We start from the raw sequence: 12,990 nt of genomic DNA, 5'->3' as shown, positions 1-12,990 counted from the left end.
TTAAGAATTAGTTTTTATTTTTAGATTGTAATGTTACAATGTTACAATGTAATGTGATTTTAGCCCCTTTATTCGCACATAATAGAGTGTTTTTTTACGACTCATCATCAGTCGGCCATATTGGTGACAATTACCGTAATCAATGCCACTGAACTGAATGAAACTTGCACATTTTGCTGAATATTGCTGCTGAAAATGGTCAATTAATATCATGTTTTAAGATGTACTAATCAGTTGGTCCAGGAAAAACATTTTGGAGTTCTATAGACTGCCCAAATTTATAACAAATCAAAGTTAGAAAAGTGCAAAAAACTAGAGGAACAAAAGGCATTTGTGGTTGGCCAAACTGAACCAGGATTTCCAGAGCAAGAATCTTGACAACATTCGTGTTTGTTCTTATAATTTCCAATCAGGTATGTGAAATATTAGGCTAATATCTTTATTAATACTGTTTGTACGTATCTTTACCACCTATTAACTTTAGTTTATCAAAACATTGGACCCTTTTCTTCTTACTAAGTCCTTCTCTGTATGACTTAGCAGCTTTCAAGTTTTTTTTTTCTGTGGTTTAGACAGTATAAATTAGCAGAACAACATATTCAGTACTACGTTAACCGTGCAATCCATGCTGCTGATTAAATCCGAGTATCGCCAATATGACGCACCTCCGGGTAACTGACCAAAGCGTGACGTAAGTGCAAGCCCTCTATAGCTCTATAGCAAATAGGAAAATACAGAGCCAAAAAATACAGAGCCAAAAAATACAGAGATATGATTTTTTGGCAATATCGCCCAGTCCTAACGAGGACCAATGAGCATGAGACACACACGACATAAATGGTGACAGAATTGAATTTTTCGGGTAAACTATCCTTTTAATATTACGTTTATTAAAACCAAGTCAGATAAAGGTCCCATAAAGATTTTCTATAGAAACTATTTCAATCAGTGCATTGCTGACAAATGACAGGAAGTAAAAGAAGTGTAATGAAAAAGTGGCAGCTGAGTTGCCCCTAATGGACATAATCCAAAAATACTTCTGAAATTGATTTCACTGTCTCCTGGCCAACATAATCACTGAATGTACCTATTCTACTCAGAGAACTCCAGTCCTGAGCAGGAATCTTGGCAACAGTTGCTACAGCAACCCCTCTGGCCCTCATTCAGGAGAGATGGCCTGCTGAGGATGAAGTGTGTGGTGCAAGGTTTGCCTCTCTGAAGACAATGTTTTAGATTTTAAGCACAGTCATCTTCTGTGTGGAACGGGGCATAGAGAGTAACTCTTGCATCTTGTAAAATCCATATGTTCAGGGATTACAGTAAATCATAACAACACAGGGAGCGGTTTTGCTTTGTGGTCTAGTTGCTGAAGATAACAATTTTTCAATATCAGTGCTCAGTAAAATATGTTCAGTAAGCAGCAAGTTCTTTTGCTACTCATTAGCCTCCTATCTTATAACACTAGTAACTAATAACACTTTACCGTGCTGTTCATTTTTTTCTTTCAGTTTCTTTTTATGTCTGGAAGATGAACTTCACAAATCAAAACAATGTGATATGACCCCTAACGTCATGTCATTATCAAGTTTCAACAGATTTCCCGAGGATGAAACCTTATCTCCGCTAATTTTTGTAGTTGTGTATTATTGCACTCTCAGAAGGCGAGACACACTTTCTAGTTCAGTGTGTGATGACACATGCAAAGGAAGCTGCATAACAACTTCACAAGCTTTTTTCTGGTTGACTGGACACAACCTTGACAATTTGTCTCCATAGGACACAGTTACAAGCAAAACATCCTGGATTTCACTCCAAAAGACAGAACTCTGAACATTTTTCCAATTACTCACTTACTGAAGTCGCTTAGTCAGCAACTTACGCTGGTTATGATTAGTGGACATTACAGACTTACAATTTTAACTTAACAGACAACAGCCAAAATAATCCCAAAGACTTCAACTCAATGAGGAACCTGAGCCATATCTAGAGACCCAAACATAACAGGTAATTGGGGAAGGACACTTTTAAATGGACCCAGTAAGCAACCTTCTAGCAACAACCCAGAATGCCCTAGAAATGCCCTAGCCACCACTTTACAGCAACTCCAAACACCTCAGCATTATGACAATGACTTTTGCACAGGCAAGCACCACTCATTTTTTCTTTGGAAAAAAATATACACTAAAAAATATCATTTTTTCCTCATTCCAGAACATTCCAGGATTTTTGTCCATATAGTGGGCTTCAATGGTGGCCAACTGGTTGTTAAAAATGTTTATGCTTTTTAACCACAAATGCTCAGCTTGCACTAGCTTGATTTATGCATTACGTAATCACGTTGGAAAGGTCAGTAAAGGTCAATAGGCGGAAGTATCGATCAAGTGTTTACACAGCAAACGTGGAAAGAAAGTCAAACGATCAAACAAAGATGTTGAACGATTTTGAAGTTGGAGGACAGTTTTTCACCCTGTCCTACCTTTTTGAACCGGAGTACACAAACGATGAACTAACCACGTGTGACTTTTCCAATGTGATTACATAATTAGTGAATTTATAATTTATGGTTGAATGATTACTCAACTTCCAGAATGAAAGTTTCCTGATAATTTACTCACCCCCATGTCATCCAAGATATTCATATCTTTCTTTCTTCAGTCGGAAAGAAATTAAGTTTTTTATGGAGAACATTCCAGGATTTTTCTCCATATAGTGCACTTCAGTGGTGCTCAACGGAATGAAGGTTAAAAATGCAGTTTCAGGAATAATGCAGGAATAAGGGTCTTATCTAGCAAAACGATCAGTCATTTCCTTAAATAAATACACTTTTTCACCACAAATGCTTGTCTTATCTAGCTCTATGATGCACACACGTACTCTGTGCACTCCGGTTCAAGACAGTTAGGGTATGTTGAAAAACTCCCATCTCATTTTCTCCTCCAACTTCCAAACTGTCCTACATTGCTGTTTGTTTACCTTTGTTTTAAACTGTGTTTAATCTTGTTTTCACATTCACTTTGTAAACACTGGGTCAGTACTTTTGCAGCGATGTAGGACGATTTTGAAGCTGGAGGAGAAAATGAGATGGGAGTTTTTCGACATACCCTAACTGTATTAAACCGGAGTGCACACAGTATGCATGCACATCGCAGAGCTAGACAAGATAAGCATTTGATGGTAAAAAGTATTTAAATTGTACATTTTTTAAAAAATAACTGATCGTTTCACTAGATAAGACGCTTATTACTTATTAGCTGCACTGAAACTGCATTTTTAACCTACAATCCATTAAGCACCATTGAAGTCCACTATACAGAGAAAAATCCTGGAAAGTTTTCCTCAAAAAACTTAATTTCTTTAATTTCACAACACAATCGCTTGTCTAACTTACATCCCTGCTCCGGCATCGAAACATGGAGGTGGGACTTGAACAACTGATCTGAGGTAAGACGCTCATGTCAATCAACTATCGTGGGAGTGGCCTCTGTGGGTGTGACGCAACAACGACAGGCATCTGAGAATGGCTCGATTTGAAAAAGGGTATATTATTTTTACAGATTAATTAAAAACCACTGCATGGACTTTTATCATTATAGGGTAGATTTGTACATACACTGCCAACACACATTAATGTTCAAACAACATGTAAAAGTGAACTTAGCATCCGATGACCCCTTTAAGTTCACTATATGGAGAAAAATCCTGGAATGTTTTCCTCGAAAACCTTAATTTATTTTTTTTGAATGAGAAAAGAAAGACATGAAGATCTTGGATGACATTGGGGTGATTAAACTATCAGGATTTTTTTTATGCTGGAAGTGAACTAATCCTTTAACCAATTAACAGGTTTTTACTGTAGTATTTTTACAGTTTATTTCTGTAAAAAATGTTTTACAGCATTGTTTTTATGTTTTCACAGTTTAAAGAAAGATTACATTCAGAAACTGAATGGTGTCCAACAGGAAAAGCAAATTCCCTTTATCTATGAACTTGGAATGTAAAAACTGAACATAATAAAAGAGCAATCATAAATTCAACAGCTGTGTACTTTACAATGTGAGATATGTTTATTTAAAAACTGTTCTTTGGAGCTAAGAAATCATGCCACAACAAGCTACGCACATCCGCTCTCTGGCAAATCTCAACCTTTAAATGTCAAAATACTTAAATGAGAAGCTCTACAGATTTTTAAAATTCTGCAAAGCATAAACTACCAGAAGCATAATATGCATTTAAAAGATTAGAAATCATGTAACAAGGACATCAAGAGACACCACATGTACGCATATATTCTTATGACATTCTGACATTACACTTAAAAAAAAAAAAAATTGACTATGATTTTATTAGTTAATATTATCAGGAGGGAGACTGATATTATCACATTACAGACAACTGTAACATTTTGGCCATAGCCTAAGCAAGAGAAACCCACAAGCTAAGCAGCTTAAAATGATTCCAGCTATAATACACAAGGGACCCTTCTTGGTTTTTAGGCCAGCTCGCTGTCATCCCCAGTTACTGTGGGCGTTTACTATATTCAATTACTTTGAAATAAATCAACTTATTTGCCAACTTACATAATTCAAAACAGATGTAGGTTTTTTGCATTACGTTCAAATGGTATCAACTCTATCCATCTATCTATGGACTCATATAAGAGGTAATGAGGTGACTAATATTCATAAAGCAACATTCAAGCTCTCTTTCATTCTGCCTCCCTGTTACACCTCAAACAAGACCCCAGATGAGCGTCTGCAGGGATGCTGTGCATGAACGAGACGCTCGTCTCCACACAGTGATTTTGATCTCCCACACTGGCACAGCGGTGTCTGTCTCCGCCGCCCTCTCTCAGTGTCTGACATCCTTGCGGACAAGGGACAACCTGACTCCCAGACGTCCAATCCTGTGCACATTATTATCCCACCCAGTGTGATCACGCTAATCCGATGAAGAGAGCAGAAATACGGGCACTATTAGACTATGAATATGTTGGATAACGGCGCAGGGGGTTTGGGAGGGACGTGCCAGAGAATCTCAATCATAGGAGGAGTCGCAGGGTGCAGACACTCAGAATCTGCCCCGTACACACACCTCCTGTAACTGACGAATCAGAGAGACAGACTGACACTCGTTGGGCTATATATGAATATATAGGATTTGGAGTCAAAAGTGCTATTATACAAATGCCTGATTCTAGCAGTGGTTTTCGATGTTGCTTTTGTAGTTGAAAATTGTCTTAAAATCAAATATTGCAAAAAAAAAAAAAAAAAAAAAAAAAAAATTCAGTACTTCTTTTATTTTCAAGTTCAAATATAAAAGCATTCCTAAATTAAAATGACATAAGAAATTAAAGGTTTTTCTGAAAAATGTATCAAAATGAATTGACTTTATGCTTGAAAAAGCAAAAATATACGCCAATGTGGTAATTCAGAATTTATTATATTTTTCTAAATAATATTTCAAATAACAAGACAATGCATTTTGTGCCAAATGTCAATTAAATGGAAGCAAGACCCAAAATCTGAGTAAGAAAATAAATGTTTGCAGTCTTTACATTTTGTTTTGTAAAGGTACACTCTTAAAAATAAAGATGCTTTAAAAGATTCTTCACAGTGATGCCATAGAAGAACCATTTTTGGTTCCACAAAGAACCATTCAGTCAAAGGTTCTTTAAAGAACCATCTCTTTCATACCTTTTTATAATCTGAAGAACCTTTTTTCACCACAAAGAACCTTTTGTGAAACAGAAATTTTCTTCAGATGTTAAAGGTTCTTCTATGGAATCATGAAGCACCTTTATTTTTAAGAGTGTAGTTGATGGATGTAAATATAGTTGATGGATGAAAGTGAACAAAAGGTACCACACTGACATTAAAGGATTAGTTCATTTCCAGAACATAAATTTACAGATTATATACTCACCCCCCTTGTCATCCAAGAAGTTCATGTCTTTCTTTCTTCAGTCGTAAAGAAATTATGTTTTTTAAGGAAAACATTTAAGGATTTCACTTCATGTAATGGACTTCTATGGTGCCCCCAAATTTGAACTTCCAAAATGCAGTTTAAATGCAGCTTCAAAGGGCTCTAAATGATCCCACCCAAGGAATAAGGGTCAAAACGGTTATTTTCTAAAAATAAATTACAATTTATATACTTCTTATCCTCAAACGCTTGTCTTGTCTTGCTCTGTGTGAACTGTTTATTTCTGGCTGACAGTTAGGGTACGTCTAAAAACTCTGGTCTCATTTTCTCCTCCAACTTCATAACCGTCCTACATCACTGTTTTTCGTAAAGAGTGTTTGATCTTCTTTGCCTGTTCACTATGTAAACTCTGGGTTGGTACTTCTGCAGTGATGTAGGGCGATTTTAAAGTTGGAGGAGAAAATGGGATGGGAGTTTTTAGACGTACCCTAACTGTCATGACCAGAAAACAGGCAAGTTCAGGCAGAGCTAGACGAGACAAGCATTTGAGGTTAAAAAGTATATAAATTGTAATTAAAAATATATATATATAACAGATTGTTTTGCTAGATAAGACACTTTTTCCTTGGCTGGGATTGTTTGGAGCCCTTTGAAGCTGCATTTAAAATGCATTTTCAATTTGGGGGCACCATAGAAGTCCATTACATGGAGAGAAATCCGGAAACATTTTCCTCAAAAAACATTATTTATTTACGACTGAAGAAAGAAAGACATGAACATCTTGGATGACAAGGTGGTGAGTACATTACCTGTAAATTTTTGTTCTGGAAGTGAACCAATCCTTTAATGCAAAAAAAATATATATAAATAAATAAAAATACAATGTGTTCTTTTTACAACAAAGGCATTTTTCAGTCAATTTTAGGTTGGAGCATGTTGTCATGTGTTTCAAATGTTGTCATTTTACACAATTTATTTCTTACAGTGTCTGTTTAAAAAACAATAGTAATATTTTGGATATTTTTGTATGTTACATGTTTCATTTTTGCTTTTACAATAAATGTTTTGAACTTATTTTTAAAAATGTATTTATTACTGAAAAATCCTATAATATGCTATAAAGGCATATTCTAGGTGGAACAACTTCTCATATATTTTGATCCGCTACTGGGGCAAATGTGGTTCAATATGGGTCAAATTAACTGTATCTTTTTATCTGTGCAATTACGACAGAAATGCATGTAAGGCATAATGCATGTATGAATATAATAGAAAAATTAACTGGAGTGAAAAGTGACAACCAGCTCTAAAAACGTATCCATATGACCATGTTCAGCCATCTCTGTTCATATAGTAATTATATAAAGCGTAAAATAACTGCAAGTGTGCAGACACTCATATGTATGTTACAGTGTATATTTGCATGTAAACAAACACCATCCACCACACCAAGATAGATGCAAGTGACACATAATATACATGTATTCACAAAACACAGCAAGTGCACACCATATCAGTGCATACTCATACAGTATGACATGCATAGATGGATGTTCACATTCCAACACAGAAGCACACAGAGCTTTACATAGGGAACTTACATACAGTACATGTGCATTACTGGCTTATGTTACTAGGCAAAATAGAAGTGGGTCAGTTTTAAGGGTCATAGCTCATGCACTGGTGAATCTCTAGTACATAAAAGTGGATAAAATCACTGAACCACAGCTGGTGGAGATGTCAGGGTGGACATGAGGGGCTTGGCTGGATGCAGAAGAGCAGATGCCCTTCATGCATCTCTCGTATTAAAACGCTTTCCTGTTTCTCGCGTAAAAGAAGTACAGCACTATCTGCTGTTTGTTTGAATCAACAGGCTTCAGGCTCAGAAACATGAATCAATGTCACGACCGACAAAAGGCTGAGCCACTCCCGCGCCCTCCGCGGCGCCGCACAGCGCGATCCCCGGCGCGTCCAGAGGTGATAGTAACGTAATTAGAGAATGTGTTGAAGGTGTGAGAAAAAGTGACAGGTGAGGCAGCATCCTATTTACAGGGGGATTCCTTGCTCTTGTGCACAATAACCCAGACGTGCAATGTAAGGGCGTTGAACGTGCCAAAGCACATATGAAAATCACACACAGGCTTTTGAGGAATATGGCAGTTTTATCACACATGCATCGCAGGCTCTACATTGTATGCAATAGCCTATGTGAAGGGTGTGATGCACAACCAGACCGCTAAATTATGCCATTCGGACATAATGGGACACATCTGACAGCTTCTAATGCTGTTAAACTCAGCAATGCAACCTCCAAGTGCATGTGCGGACGGATGCACCGAAACTCACTGACATCCAATGTAACAAAAGCATATAATAGGACTACCTGTTTTGAAAAACGGCTCCGTATCTGGATCGTTCGGTCCTTCCTCAGCCGCCTCGGCAGAATTCATCATTGCAGGATATGTTTCCACCGATGATGATTATGATGATGGTCAGATTTTACACCTACGGATCTTTGCAATCTATGTGTGAAGAACACTGGAGCGCGTGGCCGTCTCCATTGGTGAACGCTCGTAGTAGTGAATGATGATGATGATGATGATGCCCGAGGTTCTGCGCTCAGCGATACTGTATCCAGCGCTCCTCCGGGCGCTATTGTTTAAGCCTACCCGCCTCTGCAAGACAACTGCTGGGGGAACCCCGATAGACAGAGCCGTAAAAAACGCGTATGCAATGTCTCATAAAATCCCTTATTCATCCGTTCCTCCTCCACCCGTAGTATATTCCTCCATCCGTTCGATGCCTCGCACAACCCAGTGGATATAATGGCAGCGCTTCCCTACACTGACCGAGCGAACCGCAAATTGCCTCCCACGATGGGCTCCCACTATTACAGACGAAACAATGCAGCTAATGCAACGACTGTTATAGAGGCACAGACAATCGTTCTAGCGCGAAAGAGGTTCTTTATTGTGGTGCAGCGTGGAGAACTGGACCAATCTGTCCTCCTGATGCGCTCAAGCGCTTCCTAATAATGGGGTGTGTGTATTTTTCAAGAGGCCGGAGAACCCCAACCATCACCATACGGTCCTGTTAAAGGGATGCTTACTAATTAGATTCAATGAATCGCGGTCTGTTAGGAAGCTTTTATCATTGGAACCTCCTCTGAAACTTATTTGCAGTTTTCTATAAAAATGGTTCACTGAATATTAAATGATATTTAAAATGTTGGTCATGTTATTCTTTAAAAAAAAAAAAACATAGTAGGTATTCTGTGAAATTATAATTTTCGAATATAGATTTAAGCTTAAATCTAAGTTTATTTGATGTCATATTTATTAACCTTGTTAATAATAATGTTATATTTATATTAAGCTATTATACTGCATAAGTATTTTAATTTTATAAACAAGTACTGGGCAACAATTAATCGCGATTAATCGCATCCAAAATAAAAGTTTTTGTTTATATATGTGCGTGTACTGTGTATATGTATTATGCATAAAGACACATACTAACAGTATATATTTAAAAAATTAAATGTATTTATATTATACATAAATGTATTCAATATATAAACATATATTTTCTTAAATATATGCATGCATGTGTATTTATATATACATAATAAATAAAGAGCCTACATAGTAGACACACAATATATATTATGTACACAAAAACATAATTTTGATGAAAAACACACACACACACACACACAAAAAACATTATTTTGGATGAATTTGATATGTAGTGCGACAACGATTAATCGCGATTTATCAAATTATTCCAGAAGAAAACGACCAGTATTATTTTTTAGTCATGAACGAAAATGGTTACAAAAAAGAAACCCAAATCATAGTCTGGAACAGATGAGTGGAGCGGAGTTACAGATTTTCCTCTCAGCTTAAAGCGAAGGCGTTCCATAGCTCTTAATCCACTCCAGGAATTCCATTTTTCAATCTCTGCTGGTCGCTGAGAGAAACCCTGCTCCGAGTGATCTTTTTTAAGCGAAAAACGCTCCTACACTGTAAAAAACAATTTGTTGAGTCAACTTAAAATAATTTGTAACCTGGCTGCCTTAACATTTTATGTTCAGTCAACTCAAAAAAAAAAAAGTTTATTCAACTTGAAATGTTAAATTATACTAAGTGACAACTTAGATATTTGAGTTGAATCAACTTAAAATTTTAAGGCAGCTGGGTTACTTACCCATCTGTTAAGTTTAGCAAACACAAATATCTAAGTTGTTACTTAGTACAACTTAACATTTCAAGTTGACTAAACTTATTTTAGTTGACTGAACTTAAAATTTTAAGGCAGCAGGGTAACAAATTATTTTAAGCTGACTCAACAAATTGTGTTTTTTATTTTTTACAGTTTACATGCTCTAACTTTAAATATATAAACAAATAAGTAAGTAAGTAAGTAAATAAATAAAATCCCTGCTCCATCAGAACGCTGCAAACACCAACAAGTGGAACAATGAAAACATTAAAATGTTCCAGTACTGTCAGGGTTCCTCAAATGAACCGGAAGTAACCTGCAGGTCTATAGTAAAATAGGGATTCGAAATTTTAATTCATGTCTATAGTAGTGCACACATACAGTAATATTATAGTATTGTGTCATTGTGTCAGAGAACTTGCACCTATAATCAGAATCAATATAGTCTAGAAAAACTTTAGTTGTAACAATGTTTATTTTGTTCGGTGAGAATGTGCCAGCTAGCACTACTGTCAATCACCACACGCTCTTACAAATGAGAATTTTCATTTAGAAATCAAAAGTATGCTTGGACGTGGACACAACTGTGTTGTTTCTGGACGTTAAATAGCCCTGTCGACTCTAACCAGGAAATTTGGTCTTCCTGTGATTCAGGTTTTTGCACAGGGTGAATTCAACATCTGCGAAAACAAATACCGACATGGGCCCACTGAATGATTGTACTACCAGTATGACTTGCTGATTGTAAGACAATATTAAAATGATTAATCGGTCTTCTGTAGAACTTAAATGCAATGATAAATGTTTTCTTAGAAAATCTGAGGCTATTAGGAAAATGTGTTCACAGATGGTGAAATGCTGCCCTCTTGAGTAAATGTGGTGTCGTAGAGGCCTCATTGTGGTTCTTAGAAGGAATGATACAAAGATAAACTTAAGAATGGTTTATTCTCTTTGCAAGCAATTTAATTTAAAGCATGCAGTGTTCTTAGTAAACACAATTTTTTTTGTCTAATTTTGCTATTATTAAATTAATCTGTATCAGATGGATTGATTGGTGTAGGATAGGTCTTTTTTAAAGGCCTTTACACCAAAGCAGGTGATCATCCTTCCAGAAGGATGTCATCAAAACCCAGCTGGAGAACATTATTGAGCGGTCTAGGCAGTGCCTACCTTCACATCACTTTATGTAGATTTACTTAACCTGCTGAGAAAGCAGAACACAAATCTATAGGTCATCAAACATTCATAAGGAAGAATTTATATTCTTAAGACTATGCAGGGCAAAGTTTGTGAGGACAGGATCTTCTGTTCCAGGTACTTCAGAGCAGTGGTCCAGGGAAACCCTCTGCCAGTTAGAAAAGTGCTCGCTATGCTTGATTTAATGCATCTCTGATTTAATGGTTCTTTAATGGAACCTGAATTTTTCACTGCTGTGCATGCAAAGGTGAGCATACACTTGACTGTGAATTGCAGTTACCTGAAAGGGGATGAATAATACTATAGAACCGAATGAACTGAATTCATGGTTTACATCAAATGAAATAAAAATATATAAAATGATAGAAATGCTATGACTCATGCATGCTTTATACTGAACAATGACCCCATGTGTGTACTCTGATGTTTGCCATTTGAGATGTTCTATGACCGGTACATCTACAGAAAGGTTTCACAGACCCAGGATGACATAACTCTCTATAACTTATATAATAACTTATATAATATAATAAGCGTAACTAAAAATTTTGTAGATGTACACTATCAGTCAAAAGATTTTAAATGTTTTTTTAAACCAAGCCTGTTACAAAATACAGCAAAAGCTGTGAAATATTTATACTAAAACAACTGCTTTCTATTTGAATATATTTTAAAAATGTAATTTATTCCTGTGATCAAAGGTAAATTTTCAGCATCATTACATTATGATTTTCAACTTTCTACATTATAATGTGCTGATTTGCTGATTAAAAACATTTATTACTATTACTGTTATTATTATTATCAATATTTAAAACAGTTGAGTACCTTTTTTCAGAATTTTTAAAATTCAGTTGCATAACATAAAAATGTAGATTAGTTTAAGTTGAATAAAAAAAGAGACTGATTACCCCTTGGCTAACTGCTAGTTGGCCAGACTAATTCTTAAGACACTGTCTTAGGTTAAGTTTATGCAACTGGCCCCAGCATTTATCTGAAATATAAAGCATTTTTATTATAGAAATTACAGAAATTAATACTAATTCTTTTGAACTCTCTATTCATCAAAGAAACCTGAAAAAAAATCTACTCAGCTGTTTTTAACACAATAATAATAAAAGTTTTTCTTTTAGCAAAAAATCAAAATAGTAGAATTATTTCTGAAGGATTATGTAACTAGGGTAATGATGCTAAAAATTCAGCTTTGCAATCACAGGAATAAATAATATTTTAAAATATATTCAAATAGAAAACATATTTTAAATAGTAAAAATTTTCACATTTTTCAATATTTTACTTTTTTTTTTTTTTTTGCTGTACTTTGGATCAAATAAATGCAGGCTTGGAAAGCAGAAGATACTTCTTTAAAAGAATTAAAAATCTTACTGTTCAAAAACTTTTGACTGGTAGTATAATTGTTCAAAGCTAGGTAAAAGATTATAAACAATCAAACCAAATACATAAAAGCTGTACCTGGTGAATCCTCAATATTTTTGACTGCATAAATCGGTTTATGAATAGCTCTTAGTCACCTTTCCCTTTGGAAAGCCTCTATGATTTCTTTCATCACAGGAAGGCATATGGCATGGTGTGGGTGTCTGATTTCATCAATAGGGATAAAATGTGTTTTGGATGAGAATTTAATGG

General features: G+C 35.7%; 1 protein-coding gene across 1 annotated transcript in view; it reads right to left on the bottom strand.

Moving 5' to 3' along the window:
- kalrnb (kalirin RhoGEF kinase b) overlaps positions 1-8,989 on the bottom strand; it is a 105,035-nt gene extending 96,046 nt beyond the window's left edge. The window contains exon 1 of the mRNA XM_051112065.1: positions 8,306-8,989. Within this exon, the coding sequence (XP_050968022.1) occupies positions 8,306-8,375 (70 nt within the window). The 5' untranslated portion in view covers positions 8,376-8,989. The remainder of the gene's footprint in view (positions 1-8,305) is intronic.
- Positions 8,990-12,990: the final 4,001 nt, after the last annotated feature.

This window comes from Labeo rohita, chromosome 6 (genome assembly GCF_022985175.1).
Source record: "Labeo rohita strain BAU-BD-2019 chromosome 6, IGBB_LRoh.1.0, whole genome shotgun sequence".
NCBI lineage: Eukaryota > Metazoa > Chordata > Actinopteri > Cypriniformes > Cyprinidae > Labeo > Labeo rohita.
The sequence above is the reverse complement of the archived record's forward strand: the minus strand, read 5'-3'. Positions and strand labels throughout refer to the sequence as shown.